Raw genomic sequence first — 23624 nt, forward strand, 5'->3', positions numbered from 1 at the left:
TCCTGCAGATCTCTGCCACTGATCGTGATTCTGGACTTAATGGCAGGGTCTTCTACACTTTCCAAGGAGGCGACGATGGAGACGGTGACTTTATTGTCGAGTCCACGTCAGGCATCGTGCGAACGCTGCGGAGGCTGGATCGAGAGAACGTGGCCCAGTATGTCTTGCGGGCATATGCAGTGGACAAGGGGATGCCCCCAGCCCGCACGCCCATGGAAGTGACAGTCACTGTGCTGGATGTGAATGACAATCCCCCTGTCTTTGAGCAGGATGAGTTTGATGTGTTTGTGGAAGAGAACAGCCCCATTGGGCTGGCCGTGGCCCGGGTCACAGCCACTGACCCCGATGAAGGCACTAATGCCCAGATTATGTACCAGATTGTGGAGGGCAACATCCCCGAGGTCTTCCAGCTGGACATCTTCTCTGGGGAGCTGACAGCCCTGGTAGACTTAGACTATGAGGACCAGCCTGAGTACGTCCTGGTCATCCAGGCCACGTCAGCTCCTCTGGTGAGCCGGGCTACAGTCCACGTCCGCCTCCTTGACCGCAATGACAACCCACCAGTGCTGGGCAACTTTGAGATCCTTTTCAACAACTATGTCACCAACCGCTCAAGCAGCTTCCCTGGGGGTGCCATTGGCCGAGTACCTGCCCATGACCCTGATATCTCAGATAGTCTGACTTACAGCTTTGAGCGGGGAAATGAACTCAGCCTGGTCCTGCTCAATGCCTCCACGGGCGAGCTGAAGCTGAGCCGCGCACTGGACAACAACCGGCCTCTGGAGGCCATCATGAGCGTGCTGGTGTCAGGTAAGGAAGGGTCCAGGTGGGGCTGGGGTGGGGGTAGCTCACGGGGAGGGTCTGGGCAGCCACTGGAGGTAGGGCACGATCCAGGAAGCAGCTACAGACCCACCTCCCTGCCCAGTGCCTGGCACAGAGCGGGAGGGGGCAAGAGCCAGCTTGGGAAGAAGCCCCAGGAATCCCGGCGGCTGGTGCAGGCCCCGCCTTCCGCCAGGCTGGGCTGGGCTGCTTCGGTTGGCTGCCCCCACTGTCTACCAGTTGTGACGTGGTCGGGGAAGTGTTGTGAGCCTGCCCCAGCTATGGCTGCCAAGAATTATGAAAAAAGGCGCGTGGAAGCCTGGGGGACCAGGAGAGCTGGGGGAAGGGTAGAGGATTGTGGCACAGGAGAGGAGGCGAGGCCAGGGCCCCTTCACCCCCATCAAGATATTCCTGCAGTCTCATACAGCCTTTGGCAGAAATGGGGATCATGGGAGCACAGGGCTGCCGCTATCCAGGGGTCAGGACCCTGCAGTCCTCTTCTGGCCCCTTTTGCCTCCTGGCTGAGCTGTAGAATCGGCTGACATGGACTTTGTCTAGCGCATTCTTTTCCCTCCAGGCAGAAAGAGCCTGGCCTGGCTCCCCCTTCAGAGCTCCCACAGGAAGTTAGGCTAGAGCTCATTGTCTGTCCAAACAGACCCCACTTTCAGAGTCTGTGGTTCGGGTCTGGCTTGGAGGAGGGGCTGCAATGAAGCTGGGGGGCAAGCTGAGGCCTTTTGGGCCCCCTTGCCACCCCATGGGCTGTTCTTAGGGTGCCAGGCCTTCCTTTCCTGCTGGCTGTGACCAGGCCAAGCTCCAGGAATGGAGTGTAGGGACCAGGACAGGCCAGGGGACTGGTGGGCTTTGAGGGCAGAGACCCCAAGGCACCTGATCTGAGGACAGAACAGAGTCCCAGGGCGTGGGAGCCTGGCGGGATCCCAGGCTGGGGCATTCCTGCTGCTTGGCCAAGCGCTCAGCCTACAGACTCCCTGGACAGCAGGACTGGGGGAGGAGAGTTGGAGGAGTTGGTGACAGTATTCTGTCTTTTTTTATCAGCTGTGGGGAGCCAGAGGTAGCAGCAGGGAGAGGACCACACCCAAGTTGCTGAGTGCCTTCCCCAAGCCTGGGAACAACTGAGACCCTCATGAGGGGATGCTGTTAGCTGCACCCCAGGGGTGGGTCAGGTCACGCCCCCTCTAGGCAGCCTTCAAACCTTCAGGGAAGGGAGGAAAAGAAGAAGCTGACGGGCCCCTACTCCCACCCCAGGGAGTGTGGCCTGAAGGGGAAGGAAGGGTATGCGAGAGTCAGGGCGTGGCCTCACTCAGGGTCCTTGCTGGACAGATGCCTCCCTGCCCCACCCCTCAAGGTAGCCACAGGAACCAGGAAGCAGGAGCTTTTCAGGGACTGTGGCTGAGGTTCTGAGCCTCCTGAGACTTCAGTTTCCCCTCCAGGAGGAGGAAGTGGGAGGCTGGAGCTCCTGTGTCCTCAGCTGTGCCTGGGCACTTGAGGCGGTGGAAGGAGGTGGGAAGGAGAGCCTCTCCCTCTGGTCCTCCACACCCAGCCTGCCCTTGGTGAGTGTGGCCAGGCACTAAGTGATGGGGGCAGAGAAGCGCCCCCACTAGGCTTTCGGTCTCCCACCAGGGCAGAGCCCCAGACCTTGGTTCCCTAGTCTAGAGAAGGCTCAGGGCAACATCCTCAGGCTTCTCCTGGCCCGGCAGCTCTGGCCCCACCCTCTCCCTTCCGCCCTGACCCTTGGAGGCAGTCACCACGGCAACGCCAAAGTTCAGGGAGGCCGGGGTGAGGGGGAGCTGACTCCCACTGCCCCTTTGTTTTCCTCCTCTTGTTCTTTGTCTCTTCTTTCTTTCCCGCCCCTGCCCATGCGGGGCCCTGCACCACTGCCTGTCTCCGGTGCCCTCTCCCTGCTCCTGTGGCTCTCCTGCTCTCCCACTTGCCCATCGCTGGCTCTTTTCCTGGGGCTTTGTCTTCCCATTTGGTCTCTGTGTTTGTGCCTCCCCTCTCTTCCTCCCTATGGCTGCGGCTGTCCCAGCCTGGGCCGATGGCTCTCCTGGAGCCTGAATTCTCCTCGCCTCTTTCTTCCTCTGCTTGGACACACATCAGCTCCTCTCCATGGTCTGGGCAGCTCCCAGAACAGCAGAGCCATCTTGGCCTCCAGCCTCCGCTGGCACATCTGCCAGGGGAAGAGAGGTTGGGAGACTGACCGGGACCTGGCGCTTTTCCAGGTGTGCCTGGCTAAGCTTGGGGCACAGGTGGCATTTCCTGGGGTCAGAGGCCATCCCAGCTCTTTCTTTTCTGTTCAGGAAGACAGCTTAGGCAATGCACTCCCCACCCCTGTTCCCACCCTGCCTTTGCACCTGAGGGGTGACCTAGGTCAAGGCAAGGGAGGGGGACACAGAAAGGAGAGAGCAGTGGGTTGACTGTTGGGGATGGGGACAATAGCAGAGGAGGCAGGTGGCCACAGATGGTGAACCAGATGGGAAGCAACAGAGACATGCTGGGAGAGGGGCCCAGGCAAGGCCTAAGACGATGGCAGCGGGGGACACAGCGAGGAGTGTTTGTTCCCAGGGCTGAGTGGTGGCAAAGTTTCTCCTGCTCCATGGCTTTGGTTGCCCTCTCCTCTCTTAATCAGTTATGGGCACTGTGTGTGGAGTCTTGGGCTGCTTTCTGCCTGGAGGGAATATCTCGTCAAGGAATCATTAAGCAGAAGTACCAGGTATACAAGAGCCCTGTGCCAGTTGAGCACCCTAGTGCGTGCGGGGAAGTCTGAAACAGAGAGGAAAATAGAGCCTGATGACATAAATCTGGGCAGGCTTCCTGGAGCAGGTGAGCTCAGGGCAGGTTAGAAGACACGGAGGACTGTGGGCTGGTGTCTAGGTGGGAAGGAACAGCCTGTGCAACAACTTTGAGACAAGAGCAGGAGGAACAGAAGTGGGTGATGACAAGCGGGCTTACTGGTGATAGCTGGTGAGAACAAGCAAGTGATGAGGCTGGAGGGTAGGTGGGCAGTGGGCCGAGGACACGGCTGAGATGGGGGTCTGCCTTCAGCCTTCCCCGCTTCAGCTGAGCCACCACTGGTATAGTCAGTCACCCCAAGTAGGTACGATACAGGTGCAGAATTTGTCCCCATGTCCCTCACCTACTCACCTCCCCCCCCAGAAACATGGGCTCCTGCCCCATTACTGCTAGGGTAAGCATTCGCTTTTTATGTCTAGTTGGGCTCCCCCTGCTATGTGGTTTTTGTTTGTTTGTTTTCTGGGGACAGAGTCTCGCTCTGTCAACCAGGCTGGAGTACAATGGCGCGATCTCGGCTCACTGCACCCTCTGCCTCCTGGGTTCAAGCAATTCTCCTGCCTCAGTCTCCTGAGTAGCTGGAACCTCCTAAGTAGCTGAGATTACAGGCGCCCACCACCACGCCCAACTAATTTTTGTGTTTTTAGTAGAGACGGGGTTTCACCAGGTTGGTCAGTCTGGTTCTGGTCTCGAACTCCTGCCTCATGATCCACTACCTCGGCCTCCAAAGTGTCTGGACGACAGGCAGAAGCACTGCGCCGCCCCCTGCTATGTTTTAAAGACATTTATCTTTTGGAACTGAATAGATTGTCATCCACATCTCAGTGTTTTCTGACACCTACTATGTGTAAGGCATTGTAACAAATAAAAATGTGATGTGCCGGTAGCTTCATGCCTTAATCCCAGTGTCTAGAAGGCTAGATGGAGGATCACTTAGACCAGGAATTTGATGACAGCCTGGCATTATATACTGAGAGACTCCGAACATCTCTACTACACATCAAAAATTAGGCTAAAGGCTAGTTGTGTATCCTGTGATCTCAGCTATTTGGGATTGAGGTCGGGAGGATCGTGAGCATGAGTTGGGGCTACAGTGAGCCTATGATTGTGAACTGCTACCAGCAGAGGCGAAGAGTGCGCGTCTCTTCTTAAAAAAATAAAAAATGTAAGACTATCCTTATTGCCTGCAAGCCATTTCCCTCCATCTCAAGGTCCCCAGCTTTCATGTTTTAGCTAAATAAAATTCTTCCCTGTGTATGTGCATATTCAGGTGTGTGGTATTTCTGGGCTAGTGTGTGTGGGTGGATGAGAACCAAGCAAGTGTGTTAGTACTTAGCTGTTTTAGGATGTGTTGCCTGGGGTATGGGCAGGCATTTGGGGGTGATCGCTTGAGCCAAGTGGGTGAGGATAGCTACAGGCCTAGGGCCAGAGAAAGACTGACTCATGGGGCTATGGGGCTCAGAGTGGATGAGCTGCCATGCCCTTCTATCTCTGTCCCCCTGGTCCTCACCCCACTCACCCTGTCTTCCAGCAGGTGGGTGATGTTGTCACTGGTTAACGTGGCTCAGCTGGATTTCCTGGGGTGGGGTCCCCCAGGCTACCCACAGCAGCCCAGAGAGTTGGGCGGGAAGAATACTTTGTGTTGGGTGTTGCCATGGGGATGGTAGGTCTGCACCCAAGCAGCCGTGGGGCTCAGTGGGAGGGGGACTAGGTGGCCCACTGACCCAGTTTACCCCCCCCCCCAACTCCCGGCTGCAGCCATGGCTTTGATTCGTGGTGTTAAGGCGTAGAGGCTGAGGGGGCATGGGGATGGTTCTTATGGCTCTCAGGATGCTCTGGGCCCTGTAGAAAAGTATGAAAAAGACAACATAGGGTTCCTGTGCAGGGCAGCGCAGACTCTGGGGGAAGGGAGCTAGAGCCGTGTGGTTGGGCAGGGAAAGGTTCACAAACATTAAGAGGTGTGCCGTGCATCAGTGACAGAAAGTTTTGGGAAAGGATGCAAAGAGAATTTCTGCAAATCTCATCCCCTGAGCCCTGAAGGAGTGACTGGCCCACAGGTGACATGCCTGGCTCAGCACCCTTATGCCAGTTGGAGAGGAGAGGCTTTCTTGGTGGGTGGTGGAGGAATATGCAGGCTGAATTGCAGCCCGGCTCCTGTGCAGGGCCTTCCCCACACCCCTGCACGGGTCTGTGGCTTGGCCCCCCACCCCAGACTGGGTCCTGACTGGTGTCCCTCTCCACAGACGGCGTGCACAGCGTGACGGCCCAGTGCGCGCTGCGTGTGACCATCATCACTGATGAGATGCTCACCCACAGCATCACGCTGCGCCTGGAGGACATGTCACCCGAGCGCTTCCTGTCACCACTACTGGGCCTCTTCATCCAGGCGGTGGCTGCCACCCTGGCCACGCCACCAGACCACGTGGTGGTCTTCAACGTCCAGCGGGACACCGACGCCCCCGGGGGCCACATCCTCAACGTGAGCCTGTCGGTGGGCCAGCCGCCGGGGCCCGGGGGTGGGCCGCCCTTCCTGCCCTCCGAGGACCTGCAGGAGCGCCTGTACCTCAACCGCAGCTTGCTGACGGCCATCTCGGCGCAGCGCGTGCTGCCCTTCGACGACAACATCTGCCTGCGGGAGCCCTGCGAGAACTACATGCGCTGTGTGTCGGTGCTGCGCTTCGACTCCTCTGCGCCCTTTATCGCCTCCTCCTCCGTGCTCTTCCGGCCCATCCACCCCGTCGGGGGTCTGCGCTGCCGCTGCCCGCCCGGCTTCACGGGTGACTACTGCGAGACCGAGGTGGACCTCTGCTACTCGCGGCCCTGTGGCCCCCACGGGCGCTGCCGCAGCCGCGAGGGCGGCTACACCTGCCTCTGTCGTGATGGCTACACGGGTGAGCCAAGGGAGGGGACCCATGGGGCAGCCCTGGAAGGCTGACTCTGGTGCAGGCACAAATCAGGACAAATGATGGCGGCTGCCTCATTCTCTTCCTGAGTGAGGTGCAGCTACACTGGGAGGTCATAAATCCGGCCTGCTCCCTGACAGCACTCCACTGAGGAAGGCAGCGCAAGGAGTGCTTCTCCCTGCTGGGCACGGGACACACAGGCAGTGTCATTGCGGGTAGAGCTGACTCCAGAGCCAGTTGGCCTGGGTTCCTGTCTCAGCGTTGCCACTAGTAGCTGTGTGACCTTGAACAAATTACTTAATCTCTCTGGTCCTCGGTTATTTGAAATGGAGATAATGACCATACTTAGGTCATAAGTTGGTTGTGAGGATTAATGTAATTAATTTGATATTTGGAAACAGCTGGCGGCATGGAAGGTATTGGCTTTGATTTAAGGGAATGCTGAGATTGGGTGACTTGCTCCTGGTCTCATCACAGCTGGTTTAGATGTGAGGCTGGGCCTAGAACCTGGTCTCTACACCGCTGAGCGAATTCCCTTTCTGAGCTGCAGCAAGTACTTTTTTCCCCAGGCATTAAGGGGAAGACACAGAAGTGCTGGGGGAACTGGAAGGGGTTGGGTTCTGAGATGCGGTGCTCCAGAAGATCATTGCACCTGTGTGGGCCTGGGCAGAATGGCTCCACCTCTGCCCAGGTGCTGGTAAAAGAGGGTCCTGGCTAGGGGGCTTCCCTGTTGGCCTGTCAGCCAAGGTCTTTACACATCTTGCTCCCTGGGATGCTCACTGCCTCTGCTGTGTGCTCCTGACCCCTCCCTTCAGGCTCCTGCATCTTCTCAGGACACTGCCTGCTTCCCTTCCCTTCCCTGTAGGCCCTTCCTTCCGAGATGCCCAAGCCCTGCGCCCTAGGCAGGCCCCACTCCCTTCCCTGCTGCATCTTCCTGCCCAGAACTTGCCAGACTTGACTTCTCTTTGCTGCTGCTAGGGGTGGGGAAAGGGGAGGGGCGGGCGTGGGGGAGGGGAGAGGAGTCTTTGTCCAGGAGGATGATGGGGGGGTTGGGGGGGTTAGAGTAGGCGAACAACAGTTTCCATGGAAACAAGAGCCAGTCACTAGGCACAGGAGCTGAGAACCTATCTCTAGAATCTGGGAACGGGGAGGGAGAGAAGGGTGGATTTTCCCATCTGATGTTGGAGTTTTCAGCTCCTCTGTTGAATTGTCTGAGCTCTCAGGGCTGTTTCTCACTTTCAGCATGTCCCACGTGCACAAAGGTCCTCAGTCTGGACCCCAGGGCTCAAGGTGGAAGGCCTCTGCCCCATTCTTGGGGGCTCCCCAGCTTCTCTCTCTTACTCCTCCATAATCCAGACAAATCTAAGTGGAAGCCTGGTCCCATCCCCAGGGAGGGAAACTGATCTCAATGCCTGAGAGGGACAAAAGCACCAGTGGGAAGGAGGGAGGAGGGAGGCTCCCAGCCCTCCCACTGTCCTGCAGGCCCATCTGCCTGTGCACATTTACCCTCTTGGGGGCCAGAACACCCCCAGGCATGCTTGGTAGTGTGACATCGAAGGCTCCCAGGAGCCTTACGACCAAGTGTCCCAGCAGGCATGTGCTTATGAAACCCAAATGGGGTAGGGAAGGGGCTGGGAACGCCAAGGAACTTGCAGGGGAGCAGTGTGTGGAGCTGTGGAGAGAGCGGCTCAGTGAGCCAAACAGGGTGCCCAGGAAGGCCTGGGGACCGTAGATCTCAGAGAAAATGGCACACGAGAGGAAGTGGGGATGCCTGGGAGGTTTGGGGGTATTACAAGGGTCACGGGAGGCCGTGGGAGCTATCACTGGGTTGTGGGGGGTCTCAGTTCCCCTCCCGTCCTCAGGTACTTGGTACTCACCTGCCTTTCCTCTTGTCCAGGTGAGCACTGTGAGGTGAGTGCTCGCTCAGGCCGTTGCACCCCGGGTGTCTGCAAGAATGGGGGCACCTGTGTCAACCTGCTGGTGGGCGGTTTCAAATGTGATTGCCCATCTGGAGACTTCGAGAAGCCCTACTGCCAGGTGACCACGCGCAGCTTCCCTGCCCGCTCCTTCATCACCTTTCGTGGCCTGCGCCAGCGTTTCCACTTCACCCTGGCCCTCTCGTGAGTGGCTGGGTGCTGGGGGTAGGGAGCAGGCCTGGTGGGCGTCGGAGGTGCCTCCTGTTCTGTGGATGAAGTAAGAGGTCAGGCATCGAAAGAGCATAGAGCAGGCTGCCAGCAGAGCCAGGAGCTCTTGGAGTTGCCTGTGGTTCTGCCAGCAGATCTCCCTCCCCTGCGCTGGTTAGGTGGTGGGGGTGCTGGCATCAAGGTGGATACCCCATTCCCTGCCCCCATCCCCAACTCCTGTTCAGGTTTGCCACAAAGGAGCGTGACGGGTTGCTGTTGTACAATGGGCGTTTTAATGAGAAGCATGACTTTGTGGCCCTCGAGGTGATCCAGGAGCAGGTCCAGCTCACCTTCTCTGCAGGTGATCACAGTTGCCCCCCATCCTTGCCGATCTTCCAAAGACCTCGAGTCTCCCAGCCCCTGACCCCAAGCCACATACTCTAATCAGCCAAACCTGGGCCCAGCCCCAGCCACTGGCGCCCCAACCCTGCCATTCCCAGCCCTCGTCTGGCATCCCAGCTCAGCTGATCCTTTCCCCAGGGGAGTCAACCACCACGGTGTCCCCATTCGTGCCCGGAGGAGTCAGTGATGGCCAGTGGCATACGGTGCAGCTGAAATACTACAATAAGGTGGGTGTGGAGGGCACAGAGGGTTGGGGTTCTGTTCTTGCCTCAGGTGCTTACGCAGCCCTGAATGGCACTGCCTCCAGGCTTGGGTGGGCTGGTCAGGGCATTTCTGGCTGAGAGGAAGGGAGCGGCTGGGAAGGTACCACCTTGCTGGGCATTCCCACCCCACTGGGCACTGCTTGATGCTCCCTGTTCCACTAGGCAGCCGCAGACTTGGACACTGAGGAAGGTAGTTACATGCATAAACCATGTGAGCACACGTGTGTATATGCATGTATGTACGTGTGTCTGGGCGTGTGGGTGCACACAGAGGCACCCAGTGTGTGCTGGCCATGAACCTAGTGGGCTCCGCATCAAGTGTCCCCCTTCTCTGCTCTTTCCTGTCTACAGCCACTGTTGGGTCAGACAGGGCTCCCGCAGGGCCCATCAGAGCAGAAGGTGGCCGTGGTGACCGTGGATGGCTGTGACACGGGGGTGGCCTTGCGCTTCGGATCTGTCCTGGGCAACTACTCCTGTGCTGCCCAGGGCACCCAGGGTGGCAGCAAGAAGTGAGCAGGGAAAAGGGCCAGGGATGGAGTGAAGTGAGGGCAGGGCCAGGCAGGGAGGGAAGGTGGAGAGGGTGGGCTTTTGGGGGCTCCCTCCCTTTGCCTCCCTTAGCCCCTGCTCAGCCCTGGGGATGGGGTCAAGACTAGGGAATCAGAGCAAGGTCCTGTGGGGCAGTCTGGGGAGGGGGCCGAGTGTTCGGCAAGAACAGTTCCAGGTGGGGGTGACCCCCTTCCTGAGCACTGCTCTGCAGGGCCCCTTGGACACCTGCCTAGGCCCTTCCTGTCTCCGGCCTGGTGGCAGAGCAAGCAGAGGACCGGAAGCTCCCAGCCCTCCCTTGTGCTGCCACCATCTTTGCTCCCCCAGGTCTCTGGATCTGACGGGGCCCCTGCTACTAGGCGGAGTGCCTGACCTGCCTGAGAGCTTCCCAGTCCGAATGCGGCACTTCGTGGGCTGCATGCGGAACCTGCAGGTGGACAGCCGGCACATAGACATGGCTGACTTCATTGCCAACAATGGCACTGTGCCTGGTATGGGCGCCCAGGGTGGAGCCAGGCTGGGATCCCAGTGCTGAGGGGAGGGGCCGTGCCTGGTGTGAGGATGCCAGAATGCAGGGTCTCAGAGGCCTCTCTAGCCGCTGCCACAGGATTCCTCTTTACAGCCCCAGCTCGGGTCCACTGAGACACCTTCTCTCCATTCCAGGCTGCCCTGCCAAGAAGAACGTGTGTGACAGCAACACTTGCCACAATGGGGGCACCTGCGTGAACCAGTGGGACGCGTTCAGCTGCGAGTGCCCCCTGGGCTTCGGGGGCAAGAGCTGCGCCCAGGGTAGGAGGGGCGGCTGTTAGAGGCTGAGGCCTGGGTGCCATCAACAGTCTGGGAATTGGCAGGGTTGGGGCAGGCGCTGGGCAGGGCTCCGCTGAGCCGGGCTGTGGGTGGAAAAGCGTGTCTGGGCAGAGCCCTGAGAGGGCAACACAGGAGACAAAGGGGCCAGTCAGAGGCAGGCCTGGGCACAGCGTGGGGCGGGCCCAGGGCAGGTACGTACTTTGGAAGGCGGGGCTGATGAGGGGAGTGGGCTCTGCCTCCCATGCAGCCGCCACCGCTAAGCATCACGCCCCCAGGGCCCTCCACGGCTCCACCCGTCACAGTCTGCCTTTTCCTGCCTCCCCAGAAATGGCCAATCCACAGCACTTCCTGGGCAGCAGCCTGGTGGCCTGGCATGGCCTCTCGCTGCCCATCTCCCAACCCTGGCACCTCAACCTCATGTTCCGCACTCGCCAGGCCGACGGTGTCCTGCTGCAGGCCGTCACCAGGGGGCGCAGCACCATCACCCTACAGGTGATGCAGGGAAGAGCCGGCTGGCCCTGGCCTGGCTATAGGGCCCTGGTAGCCTCTAGGGGGCTGGACAGAAGTGGCTGGGCAGGTCCTGGGCAGGGGTGGGGACAGATAGAGGCCACTGGATCCATTGGGAAGGTCAATGCTGCCACCTATTGGGCCTGAAGGAAATAAATATGCTTTCCTCTCTGTGGCCTGAGCTGGGCAGCAGGATGGGTTTGGTGGTCCAGAAAGGGGAACTGTGGACTGGAGAAGAGTGATTAAGGCCGTTTACTGACCCTGCTTTCTTTCCTCCTTCTGTCAGCTACGGGAGGGCCACGTGGTGCTGAGCGTAGAGGGCACAGGGCTCCAGGCCTCCTCTCTCCGTCTGGAGCCAGGTCGGGCCAATGACGGTGACTGGCACCATGCACAGCTGGCACTGGGAGCCAGTGGGGGGCCCGGCCATGCCATTCTGTCCTTCGATTATGGGCAGCAGAGAGCAGAGGGCAACCTGGGCCCCCGGCTGCATGGTCTGCACCTGAGCAACATAACAGTGGGCGGAGTACCTGGGCCAGCCGGCGGTGTGGCCCGTGGCTTTCGGGGCTGTTTGCAGGTGAGTGTCCTGCCCTGCCCTCCCATCTTCCCTACCACCTTCCGCCCTGCTCCACTGAGGCAACACTGCTCCTGTCCCTCCCAGGGTGTGCGGGTGAGCGATACGCCGGAGGGGATTAACAGCCTGGATCCCAGCCGTGGGGAGAGCATCAACGTTGAGCAAGGCTGTAGCCTGCCTGACCCTTGTGACTCAAACCCGTGTCCTGCCAACAGCTATTGCAACAATGACTGGGACAGCTATTCCTGCAGCTGTGATCCGGGTATGCTAAGGATCCAGGGCAACAGGCAGGTTATCAGGTGCCTGGGGCCACATGCTGGCTCTGCTGTGTGACTTGGGGCATGGGGCATCACATCACCTCTCTGAGCCTTAGTCATCTACACAGCAAAGCCATAGCCAGCTGTTAGGATGCTATGTGGGAAGAAATAGATGAAGGTGGGTTTCATGGAAGACGGTGCGAGGGGAGGGTGGGGGAATGAGCCTCTCTGGTCCTTCTGGTCCCAGGTTACTATGGTGACAACTGTACTAATGTGTGTGACCTGAACCCGTGTGAGCACCAGTCCGTGTGTACCCGCAAGCCCAGTGCCCCCCATGGCTATACCTGCGAGTGTCCCCCAAATTACCTTGGGCCATACTGTGAGACCAGGTAAGCAGACCAGGGCATGTGGCAGCAGGTCCCAGTGGCTGCTGCTCCTCTCTGTGTGTCCCTCAGAGCCCTGAAAGCCTGGCTGATCCACAGCCAGTGTCAGAAGGGCCACACAGGGCTCACCTAGGTTAGGTGGGGGTGGCAGGGGGAGCTCATGCCTGCCTGGATCCCTCTCTGCAGAATTGACCAGCCTTGTCCCCGTGGCTGGTGGGGACATCCCACATGTGGCCCATGCAACTGTGATGTCAGCAAAGGCTTTGACCCAGACTGCAACAAAACAAGCGGCGAGTGCCACTGCAAGGTGACAGCCCCAAACAAGCCCCCACTGTGGCCACTTGGGCCTCTGTCCACATCTCCTGGGCCCTAGAGGGGAGGCTGTAGAGATGGGTCTTCCTCCAGAGTCAAGGGCCTTGTGCCTTTGCTCTCACAGGCAGGGCCGTTGACCACTTACCTTCATGTGTCTGAGGTGCAGGGGGACCCTGGGCCAATGTGTAACCCATGGGCTCTGGGCCTGGTGTGGTGGCGGTTTGCAGCCTGTTCTGATTGTGTGACATCTCGCTGATGGGCTCAACTCCAAAGCATTGCTAGTGTTAATTATTATTATTATTTTTTTTTTTTTTTGAGACGGAGTCTCGCTCTGTCGCCCAGGCTGGAGTGCAGTGGCCGGATCTCAGCTCACTGCAAACTCCGCCTCTCGGGTTTATGCCATTCTCCTGCCTCAGCCTCCCGAGTAGCTGGGACTACAGACGCCTGCCACCTCGCCCGGCTCATTTTTTGTATTTTTAGTAGAGACGGGGTTTCACCGTGTTAGCCAGGATGGTCTCGATCTCCTGACCTTGTGATCCGCCTGTCTCGGCCTCCCAAAGTGCTGGGATTACAGGCTTGAGCCACCGCGCCCGGCCAATTATTTTGAATGCTGCTCCTGAGGGGACCTGAGGTCGGGACCCCCTCCAGAGGGGCCACAGCTGAGAGGACCCATGAGCATCCTGGGAAGAGAGCCTGGCCAGTGACACCCTTCCTCCCTCCTTTCTCAGGAGAACCACTACCGGCCCCCAGGCAGCCCCACCTGCCTCTTGTGTGACTGCTACCCCACAGGCTCCTTGTCCCGAGTCTGTGACCCTGAGGACGGCCAGTGTCCATGCAAGCCAGGTGTCATTGGGCGTCAGTGTGACCGCTGTGACAACCCTTTTGCTGAGGTCACCACCAATGGCTGTGAAGGTGTGGCTCCTGGGACGGGTGGGCAGCCCTCTTCACAGTGTGCTAGGCACCTGCACCCCAGGGAAGCCAGGAAGGGGCTGGTTGCAGTCCTGGGGAGACCTAGGGAGGGCTGGGGATCCTGGGCAGGACCGCAGAGGGAGAGGTGCTCCTGGGTGACCATGTGCTCTTCCCCGCAGTGAATTATGACAGCTGCCCACGAGCGATTGAAGCTGGGATCTGGTGGCCCCGTACCCGCTTCGGGCTGCCCGCTGCTGCTCCCTGTCCCAAAGGCTCCTTTGGTAGGTGTTGGAGGCCCCAGTGTGATATTAAGAACATGGCCTCTGCTGTTAGTGGGATGAGGGCAGGAAGCTCCTGGCTGAAGATCCGGGGACCCTGCTTTCTGGCCTCCAGGTCCTGGGATTTCATTTCCCATCTTCCTTGGCTCACGGTCCCCCTTCCCCTGTTGCCCAATTGTGCCTACATCTTGGACTTTTTCTTTTTTTCTTTTTTCTGAGACAGAGTCTCTCACTGTCACCCAGGCTGGTGTGCAGTGGCGCGATCTTTGCTCACTACCACCTCTGTCTCCCAGGTTCAAGCAATTTTCCTGCCTCAGCCTCTGGCTGCCATCACACCTGGCTAATTTTTTGTTGTTGTTGTTGTTTTGGTATTTTTAATAGAGACAGAGTTTCACCATGTTGGCCAGTCTGATCTCGAACTCCTGACCTCATGATCCGCCTGCCTCGGCCTCCCAAAGTGCTGGGATTACAGGCGTGAGCCACTGCGCCCCGCCACATCTTGGACTCCATTTTTTTTTTTTTTTTTTTTTTTTTGAGACGGAGTCTCACTCTGTCATCAGGCTGCAGTGCAGTGGCGTGATCTCGGCTCTCTGCAACCTCCACCTCACGGGTTCAAGTGATTCTTCTGCCTCAGCCTTCCGAGTAGCTGGGACTACAGGTGTGTGCTACCATGCCCAGCTAATTTTTTGTATTTTTTTAAGTAGAGACAGGGTTTCACTGTGTTGGCCAGGATGGTCTCAAATCTCTTGACCTCATGATCAGCCTGCCTCAGCCTCCGAAAGTGCTGGGATTACAGGCATGAGCCACTGCATCCATCCCACATCTTGGACTCTTAACAAAAATGCTGAAAAACCTGCACAGTGCTCGGCATAGGACTGTGCTAGAGATTCAAAGATGAATCATGCAGGGTTCCCATCGTCAGCTCACCACCGAGTCCTGGAGTTATGCCACCACAAAGGCAGACAGTCTGGGGAGTAGGGGTGTTGGCTGCTGACCCAGGAGACCCAGCCCAGTATGGAGGATGGCGCTGGTCCTGGACTGGCGATGAGCAGGTTCATAGGCAGGAAGTGGCGGAGAGCAGAGTGGTGACTGGAGACAGGCAGGATGAGGGCTCAAGGAGGTCACATGCCCTGTTCCCCCAGAGCCCCGTGTGGACCGATCTTGCAGAGATTTTTGGCCCTGGTGTTCCACATACCTGTCTTCCTGTTTCACCAGGGCCCTTGTTTGCTAGTCGCTGTCCCTGGCCTATGAGGTGCTGGCTTCCAGCAGAACTTGTCAGCCAGTCTCAGGGGCTTCCTGTGTGTCTCCCTGAGGGCAGCCCTTTTGGCTTCCTTCCCCCAGGGACTGCTGTGCGCCACTGTGATGAGCACAGGGGATGGCTCCCCCCAAACCTCTTCAACTGCACGTCCATCACCTTCTCAGAACTGAAGGGCTTCGTAAGTGAACCGCCTCATTGCCATCTTTTCCCTCTCCTTCATGCTGAGTCTCACTTGCCCCTACTCCCATCTTTGAGAAACGGGATTCTGGAATTCCAGCCTGTGGGTTCCTGGTCTCCCAGCTGGAAAGGCCATCTCTCCCCTCCTGAGGTCCTTTTGCTCCAGAGTTCCTGCCCTCACTCCTGCTCCTCCACTCCCTCCTGTCTAGGCCGAGCGGCTACAGCGGAATGAGTCAGGCCTAGACTCAGGGCGCTCCCAGCGGCTGGCCCTGCTCCTGCGCAATGCCACGCAGCACACAGTTGGCTACTTCGGCAGCGACGTCAAGGTGGCCTACCAGCTGGCCACACGGCTGCTGGCCCACGAGAGCGCCCAGCGGGGCTTCGGGCTGTCTGCCACGCAGGACGTGCACTTCACTGAGGTGGGGCTTGGAGGTTGCAGGGCTGGCTGGTTAGATGGGGGTTATGGTGAGTGAGCCTGCTCATGGCAACCTGGAGGGCAGAGGGTGCCTTCCCATCCCACCTACGAGGAGCTCCCTGCGGCAGGAGGCTTCCGTGAAACCCGTGACCCTTGGCCCAGCCCTCTTCCCAACCCTTCTCATAGTAAGGTGTGTGTGCTGGGGCATGGTCTGACCCGGAACAGAGGCCTGCCTCTGGTACCACAGGCTGGGAGGAAGCAGTACCTCAAGACATCTGTGTGGGTCCAGGCACAGGGCTGGGAAGCTCTTATGTAGAGAATGAGGAGGAGGGCGAAGGGGCAGAGCATCCGGTGACCTGAGTGGGCAATGCGGTCCAGAAGCATTTCAGGGGAGGCAACAGTGAGCGCAGAGGGAGGGGCCTGCTGGGGAGCGGGGGCTGGCCCGGGCACAGGCCGGGGCTCTGTGGTGGGGATGTCAGGTGTAGGCTGTGAGCACACCCACCGTGACCTTGCCCACCCCAGAATCTGCTGCGGGTGGGCAGCGCCCTCCTGGATGCAGCCAACAAGCGGCACTGGGAGCTGATCCAGCAGACAGAGGGTGGCACTGCCTGGCTGCTCCAGCACTATGAGGCCTATGCCAGCGCCCTGGCCCAGAACATGCGGCACACCTACCTAAGCCCCTTCACCATCGTCACACCCAACATTGGTGAGGCTGGTGCCAACAGGGGTTTGTGGAGGGAGTCCCCGACAAGGAAGGGTGGCTGTGCTGGGGTCCTGCCTGCCTCACAGGTCCTATCTGTGACCATCTCCTTCCTTAGTCATCTCTGTAGTGCGCTTGGACAAGGGGAACTTTGCTGGGGCCAAGCTGCCCCGCTATGAGGCCCTGCGTGGGGAGCGGCCCCCGGATCTTGAGACAACAGTCATTCTGCCGGAGTCTGTCTTCAGAGGTCAGTGGTGTGGCCATGGACAGAGTTGGGAGCTGGACCCCAGTGTCTGTGCAGGCCCCACAGAGGGCAGGGCCCAGCTAAGTGTGACAGTGTCCCCTCCCAGAGACGCCCCCCGTGGTCAGGCCCGCAGGCCCTGGAGAGGCCCAGGAGCCAGAGGAGCTAGCACGGCGACAGCGACGGCACCCGGAGCTGAGCCAGGGTGAGGCTGTGGCCAGCGTCATCATCTACCGCACCCTGGCCGGGCTCCTGCCCCATAACTATGACCCTGACAAGCGCAGCCTGAGGTCAGTGGCTAGGGGACAGGTGTGGGTGGGGGTGTGGGTCAGGCGGTGAGTGCTGAGGCATGGAGGGTGTCGGGGGCGTCTCCCCAGTCATGTGACTGCTGTGGTGACTGTGCACCTGCCTGCCCTACATCAGAGTCCCCAAACGCCCGATCATCAACACGCCTGTGGTGAGCATCAGTGTCCATGACGATGAGGAGCTTCTGCCCCGGGCCCTGGACAAGCCCATCACGGTGCAGTTCCGCCTACTAGAGACAGAGGAGCGAACCAAGCCCATCTGTGTCTTCTGGAACCACTCGATCCTGTGAGCCTGCACTACCCTCGCTTCCCCGTCCCCAAGGCTTTGGGCTGAAAGCCCAAGCCCCTGCATCCCTCACCCTCCTTGTCTTCCTGATCCTGCCGGCCTCACACAGGGTCAGTGGCACAGGTGGTTGGTCGGCCAGAGGCTGTGAAGTCGTCTTCCGCAACGAGAGCCATGTCAGCTGTCAGTGCAACCACATGACGAGCTTCGCTGTGCTCATGGATGTGTCTCGGCGGGAGGTCGGGCCCACGGGGGCAGCTGCAGAGCCGTGGGTGGGCACTCAGGGCATGGGGCTGGGTGCTCAGGTCCTGCTCTTCCTAATTCCCTGACCCCCTGCCACCCACTCTGCAGAATGGGGAGATCCTGCCACTGAAGACACTGACATATGTGGCTCTAGGTGTCACCTTGGCTGCCCTTCTGCTCACCTTCTTCTTCCTCACTCTCTTGCGTATCCTGCGCTCCAACCAACACGGCATCCGACGGAACCTGACAGCCGCCCTGGGCCTGGCTCAGCTGGTCTTCCTCCTGGGAATCAACCAGGCTGACCTCCCTGTAAGATGCTGCTACTGCCCAGAGACTGTCCCCACCTTCTCAGGCTCCCTTCCCAGCCCCCACTGGCAACCCCTGCTCCTTCACCATGAACTCTAATAAGGTGCCTAGTGCAGCGCCTGGCCCAGGATTTCCTCTTCTCCAGCTCCCCCGGGATCCCCCAGCATCCTACAGGCACCTGCCTCTGGCCCAGGCTTCCCTGGAAGCAGTTCCCAACACCCAGGCCCTCCTCCCTGCCTGACCCAAAGCAGAGCCTGTCCTCTGGGTGGGCCCCGGTCACTGACCTGCCCTGGCCTGGGCCCTCAGTTTGCCTGCACAGTCATTGCCATCCTGCTGCACTTCCTGTACCTCTGCACCTTTTCCTGGGCTCTGCTGGAGGCCTTGCACCTGTACCGGGCACTCACTGAGGTGCGCGATGTCAACGCCGGCCCCATGCGCTTCTACTACATGCTAGGCTGGGGTGTGCCTGCCTTCATCACAGGTACCCCCACCCATTCCTGGCTTTGGGGTCCCACATCCCTAGGTCCACCTTTGTTCCATGTTCTCCCCACCCACATACAGGCCCTGAGGCCCCACATCCCTATGCCCCAGACCAGCTTATTCACAGGTGTCCCTCTGCTTTAACCCAGACTCTGAGGCCGCCACCCAGGTGTTGCTTCCCTATCCTGGGGGGGACACAGGGGCCGATGGTGGGCAGAACCCTTTTCCATGCTTTGTGCCTGGACCTGTGAGCCCACCTGCCTGCGGCCCTACTTCCCAGGCCCCTCACCACCCCTCGCCTGCTCCCATCTGTCTCCGTGCTCCAGGGCTAGCCGTGGGCCTGGACCCCGAGGGCTATGGGAACCCTGACTTCTGCTGGCTCTCCATCTACGACACGCTCATCTGGAGTTTTGCTGGCCCAGTGGCCTTTGCCGTCTCGGTGAGTGCTAGCAGGTGGGTTGGGTGTCACCTGTGGCCCTCCTTTGCTGTCCTCCTGCTGCTGGGGCCATGTGTCCTCGGGACTCCCTTTAGGAACAGCTGAGGCCACAGGGCCCTGTGGGCTGGGTAGAAGCTGTTTGTCCCCACTGAGCACCCCACGTCCTCTGCCCCTGCCTAGATGAGTGTCTTCCTGTACATCCTGGCGGCCCGGGCCTCCTGTGCTGCCCAGCGGCAGGGCTTTGAGAAGAAGGGTCCTGTGTGAGTATAGGGTTGGGGTGCCTGGGCCGTGGGCAAGCACCAGCATGGGAGGCCTTATGGCCAGACTCATGGCCTGTCCCTATCCCCAGCTCGGGTCTGCAGCCCTCCTTCGCCGTCCTCCTGCTGCTGAGTGCCACGTGGCTGCTAGCACTGCTCTCTGTCAACAGTGACACCCTCCTCTTCCACTACCTCTTTGCTGCCTGCAATTGCATCCAGGTACCTGGCCCAGCCTGAGGAGAAGGGAGGCACCTGGGCTGTGGGTGCCTGAATATGCACAGACCATTGCTGCCTCTTGCCTGCCAGGGCCCCTTCATCTTCCTCTCCTATGTGGTGCTTAGCAAGGAGGTCCGGAAAGCACTCAAGCTTGCCTGCAGCCGCAAGCCCAGCCCTGACCCTGCTCTGACCACCAAGTCCACCCTGACCTCGGTGAGGGAGCCAGGGGTCTTAAGCGGGTGGTGAAGGGAGGGAGATGTAGGAGGCCCAGTGAGCCTGTACTTTTGGCCCACTCCCCTTTCCCTTTTCTCCATCCCTTCCTGGAAGGTGGAAGGAGGGGTGAAATGGTATGTTTGGCCTAGGGAGGAGATGTTGGAAAGGGTGTATAGGATTTTGACTTGAGGGAGATGGGTCTGAGACAGATAATCAGGTATTAAGTGCCTTGCACCTGAGGATCTCTCACGCATTTTAGTAAATTTTCTGTCTCCCAAGGTGCTCTCAGGAGACAATTTCTGGTCCCATCTTTTACAGAGCCATTATATAGTGAGTCCAGGATCCCTGGGGGTATGCAGGGGTGGCATAGCTGTGGCAGAGCTATGACCACTGCCAGGCCTCAATATGGGGGCAGCAGAGAAGCAGGGCCCCCTCTTTCAGACCTGAGCATGTGGAAGGTGAAACTTAGGGCAAGTTCCCTCCACCCTCCTACTTCCCAGCCTGGGGCCAGCCATCCCACTCCCCCACTTACTGACCTCTCTGTTCCCTGCCTAGTCCTACAACTGCCCCAGCCCCTACACAGATGGGCGGCTGTACCAGCCCTACGGAGACTCGGCCGGCTCTCTGCACAGCGCCAGTCGCTCGGGCAAGAGTCAGCCCAGCTACATCCCCTTCTTGCTGAGGTGAATCCTGGAAATGGGAGGGTGGAGGAGGGGAGGAGGGGCCCATGCCTGCTAGACCCGGGCCAGCCAGCCGTTGGTAGTTGAGGAGCACACACTGTGGCTGACATGCGGGCCAGCTTGGATTAGAAGCTGTAAGGGTCCCACGGCTGGAACCAGGATCCCAGGGGAGAGGAGAGACAGGGACCCTGGGCAAGGGGCCAGGCTGACCCCCAGCATGGTCTCGTCTTCCTAGGGAGGAGTCCACACTGAACCCTGGCCAAGGGCCCCCTGGCCTGGGGGATCCTGGCAGCCTGTTCCTGGAAGGTCAAGACCAGCAGCATGGTGAGGATGGCAAGACTCCGGCCGCCCAGCGGGGCAGTTGGCTGGCTTTTACTGAAGGTGGGTGGAGGTGGCTGGGCTGGCTGTGATCTCTCCCTGGCCTCCTAGATCCCGACACAGACTCCGACAGTGACCTGTCCTTAGAAGATGACCAGAGTGGCTCCTATGCCTCTACCCACTCATCAGACAGTGAGGAGGAAGAAGAGGAGGAGGAAGAGGAGGCTGCCTTCCCTGGAGAGCAGGGCTGGGATAGCCTGCTGGGGCCTGGAGCCGAGAGACTGCCCCTGCACAGTACCCCCAAGGGTGGGCCAACACCAGGGCTGTAGCCTTTGGGGCCAGTGGGAGGAGAATGGGCCTGGGGTTCTTGGGAAGCAGGACTAGGGTGGTGGCCTCCTGGCTATCGGCCCTCTGTGGGCCTCATCTACTTCCTTTCCCCACCAGATGGGGCCCCAGGGCCTGGGAAGGCCCCCTGGCCAGGAGACTTTGGGACCACAGCAAAGGAGAGTAGTGGCAATGGGGCCCCTGAGGAGCGGCTGCGGGAGAATGGAGATGCCCTGTCTCGAGAGGGGTCCCTAGGCCCCCTTCCAGGCTCTTCTGCCCAGCCTCACAAAGGTGAGTGGGGCACCCCCAGCTGCCGCGCTACCCTCGTCAGCAGCCTCACACCTCACATTCTCCTGTGGCTGCACCTCACAGCCCCGCCCCGGCCCGCAGGCATCCTTAAGAAGAAGTGTCTGCCCACCATCAGCGAGAAGAGCAGCCTCCTGCGGCTCCCCCTGGAGCAATGCACTGCGTCTTCCCGGGGCTCCTCCGCCAGTGAGGGCAGCCGGGGCGGCCCCCCTCCCCGCCCACCGCCCCGGCAGAGCCTCCAGGAGCAGCTGAACGGGGTCATGCCCATCGCCATGAGCATCAAGGCAGGCACGGTGGATGAGGACTCATCAGGCTCCGAGTGAGTGTGGCCGGGTGGGTGGGATGGGGTACAGCCCCGCGGAGGCCCCACCTGGGCCCAGAGCTGCCTCCGGGCCTCCCCAGGCGACTCTGGTTGGCATTCGGAGGACAAATGTGCGAACTGGCCCAGCTCCCTTACTATGCCGTGCCCACAAACCATGGTGCCTTGCGGGGCGGGCTACCCCTCCTGGGCTCTACACGGTGTAGCCCAGCCTAGGGCAGAATGCGGGAGGATGGGGAGCTGGGGGTGCTTTCCTGTTTCCTTCGTCTGGTGAAAGCTTTCACTCTCTCCTCTGTTTCAACTAACCCTCTGTCTGCCTTTTCTGCCACTTTCCTTTCCTGCCTCTCCAGATTTCTCTTCTTTAACTTCCTGCATTAACCCTGGGCTGTGGCTCCTACGCCTGAGGCTCCCTTCCCTTCCCCAGCCGCACTCATGCCCTGCTCCTGTCTTGTGCTTTATCCTGCCCCGCTCCCCATCGCCTGCCCGCAGCAGCGACGAAACGTCCATCTGAGGAGCCTGGGCCTTGCCAGGAGGGGTGCCCACCCCACCTAAGGCCATCTAGTGCCAACTCCCCCCCTACCATTCCCCTCACTGCACTTTGGACCCCTGGGGCCAACATCTCCAAGACAAAGTTTTTCAGAAAAGAGGAAAAAAAGAATTTAAAAAAGGATCTCCACTCTTCATGACTTCAGGGATTCATTTTTTTTATACGCTGGAAATTGACTCCCCTTTCCCTTCCCAAAGAGGATAGGACCTCCCAGGATGCTTCCCAGCCTCCCTCAGTTTCCCAGCTGCTGTGCCTCTGGGAGGAGAGGGACTCCTGGGGGGCCTGCCCCTCATTCGCCATCACCAAAAGGAAAGGACAAAGCCACATGCACCCGGGCAGGCCTCAGAACGGTGAGGGGCCAGGGCAAAGGGTGCGCCTCGCCCTGCCTGCGCCGCCTCTCCCAGGAACTGGAAAAGCCCTGTCTGGCGAGGGGGCAGAAGGACTCAGTGCCCCCGGACCCCCAAATGCTGCATGAACACATTTTCAGGGGAGCCTGTGCCCCCAGGCGGGGGTTGGGCAGCCCCAGCCCCTCTCCTTTTCCTGGACTCTGGCCGTGCACGGCAGCCCAGGTGTTTGCTCAGTTGCTGACCCAAAAGTGCTTCATTTTTCCTGCCCGCCCCGCGCCTGGGGCGGGCCAGTCGTGTGTTCAGTTGCGCTTCTTTGCTGTGGTGTGCGTGGGGGAGGAAGAGTAAACACAGTGCTGGCTCCGCTGCCCGGAGGGCGCCCAAGCACAGGTTTCAAGTCTGGGTCCTGGTGTCCACACACCCACCCGCCCCCAAAATCAGACAAATGCTACTTTGTCTAACCTGCTGTGGCCTCTGAGACACGTTCTATTTTTAACCCCTTCTTGGAATTGGCTCTCTTCTTCAAAGGACTAGGTCCTGTTCCTCTTTCTCCCCGACTCCACCCCAACTCCCTGTGAAGAGAGAGTTAATATATTTGTTTTATTTATTTGCTTTTTGTGTTGGGATGGGTTCGTGTCCAGTCCCGGGGGTCTGACATGGCCATCACAGGCTGGGTGTGTTCCCAGCAGCCCTGGCTTGGGGGCTCGACGCCCTTCCCCTTGCCCCAGGCCACCATCTCCCCACCTCTCCTCCCCTCTCCTCAGTTTTGCCGACTGCTTTTCATCTGAGTCACCATTTACTCCAAGCATGTATTCCAGACTTGTCACTGATTTTCCTTCTGGAGCAGGTGGCTAGAAAAAGAGGCTGTGGGCAGGAAAGAAAGGCTCCTGTTTCTCGTTTGTGAGGCCGGCCTCTGGCTTTTCTGCCACGGATTCTCCCCCTGTCTTCTCCCCTCAGCAATTCCTGCAAAGGGTTAAAAATTTAACTGGTTTTTACTACTGATGACTTGATTTAAAAAAAATACAAAGATGCTGGATGCTAACTTGATACTAACCATCAGATTGTACAGTTCGGTTGTTGCTGTAAATATGGTAGCATTTTGTTGTTGTTTTTTCATGCCCCATACTACTGAATAAACTAGTTCTGTGCGGGTACAGCACTGTCACTGTCTGCTTCTGTGTGGCACCCTGTCCTCCCACAGGGAGGAAGGCCTGGTCTCTGGAAAACAAAAGAGCTGGCAGGGCCCAGAAGTCCCCAGTGGGAGGTCTGGAGACTCAGACACCACTGGTTGATAAGTCTGTTCCTCGGTCCATGTCCATGACACTGCTCCCAAGTAGCCGGATCAGCCCAGAGCCCATTTCCTGGCATTTCCAA

The 23624-nt window shown here is 59.2% G+C and overlaps 1 protein-coding gene across 1 annotated transcript in view; it reads left to right on the forward strand.

Moving 5' to 3' along the window:
- CELSR2 (cadherin EGF LAG seven-pass G-type receptor 2) overlaps positions 1–23406 on the forward strand; it is a 29293-nt gene extending 5887 nt beyond the window's left edge. Inside the window, exons 3-36 of the mRNA XM_017858764.1 lie at positions 1–810; positions 5868–6515; positions 8425–8647; positions 8896–9011; positions 9191–9279; positions 9667–9824; positions 10186–10349; positions 10522–10647; positions 10991–11157; positions 11459–11746; positions 11831–12005; positions 12248–12389; positions 12570–12690; positions 13424–13607; positions 13784–13885; positions 15224–15318; positions 15527–15736; positions 16255–16438; positions 16551–16679; positions 16783–16963; positions 17097–17264; positions 17374–17500; positions 17613–17813; positions 18117–18291; positions 18617–18729; positions 18907–18986; positions 19076–19202; positions 19290–19412; positions 19968–20095; positions 20328–20416; positions 20522–20716; positions 20855–21025; positions 21107–21359; positions 21710–23406. Of these exons, the coding sequence (XP_017714253.1) occupies positions 1–810; positions 5868–6515; positions 8425–8647; positions 8896–9011; positions 9191–9279; positions 9667–9824; positions 10186–10349; positions 10522–10647; positions 10991–11157; positions 11459–11746; positions 11831–12005; positions 12248–12389; positions 12570–12690; positions 13424–13607; positions 13784–13885; positions 15224–15318; positions 15527–15736; positions 16255–16438; positions 16551–16679; positions 16783–16963; positions 17097–17264; positions 17374–17500; positions 17613–17813; positions 18117–18291; positions 18617–18729; positions 18907–18986; positions 19076–19202; positions 19290–19412; positions 19968–20095; positions 20328–20416; positions 20522–20716; positions 20855–21025; positions 21107–21359; positions 21710–21737 (6290 nt within the window). The 3' untranslated portion in view covers positions 21738–23406. The remainder of the gene's footprint in view (positions 811–5867; positions 6516–8424; positions 8648–8895; positions 9012–9190; positions 9280–9666; positions 9825–10185; positions 10350–10521; positions 10648–10990; positions 11158–11458; positions 11747–11830; positions 12006–12247; positions 12390–12569; positions 12691–13423; positions 13608–13783; positions 13886–15223; positions 15319–15526; positions 15737–16254; positions 16439–16550; positions 16680–16782; positions 16964–17096; positions 17265–17373; positions 17501–17612; positions 17814–18116; positions 18292–18616; positions 18730–18906; positions 18987–19075; positions 19203–19289; positions 19413–19967; positions 20096–20327; positions 20417–20521; positions 20717–20854; positions 21026–21106; positions 21360–21709) is intronic.
- The last annotated feature ends 218 nt before the right edge of the window (positions 23407–23624 follow it).

Source organism: Rhinopithecus bieti, unplaced genomic scaffold, assembly GCF_001698545.2.
Source record: "Rhinopithecus bieti isolate Rb0 unplaced genomic scaffold, ASM169854v2 scaffold_48884, whole genome shotgun sequence".
In the NCBI taxonomy this organism is placed as follows: Eukaryota; Metazoa; Chordata; class Mammalia; order Primates; family Cercopithecidae; genus Rhinopithecus; species Rhinopithecus bieti.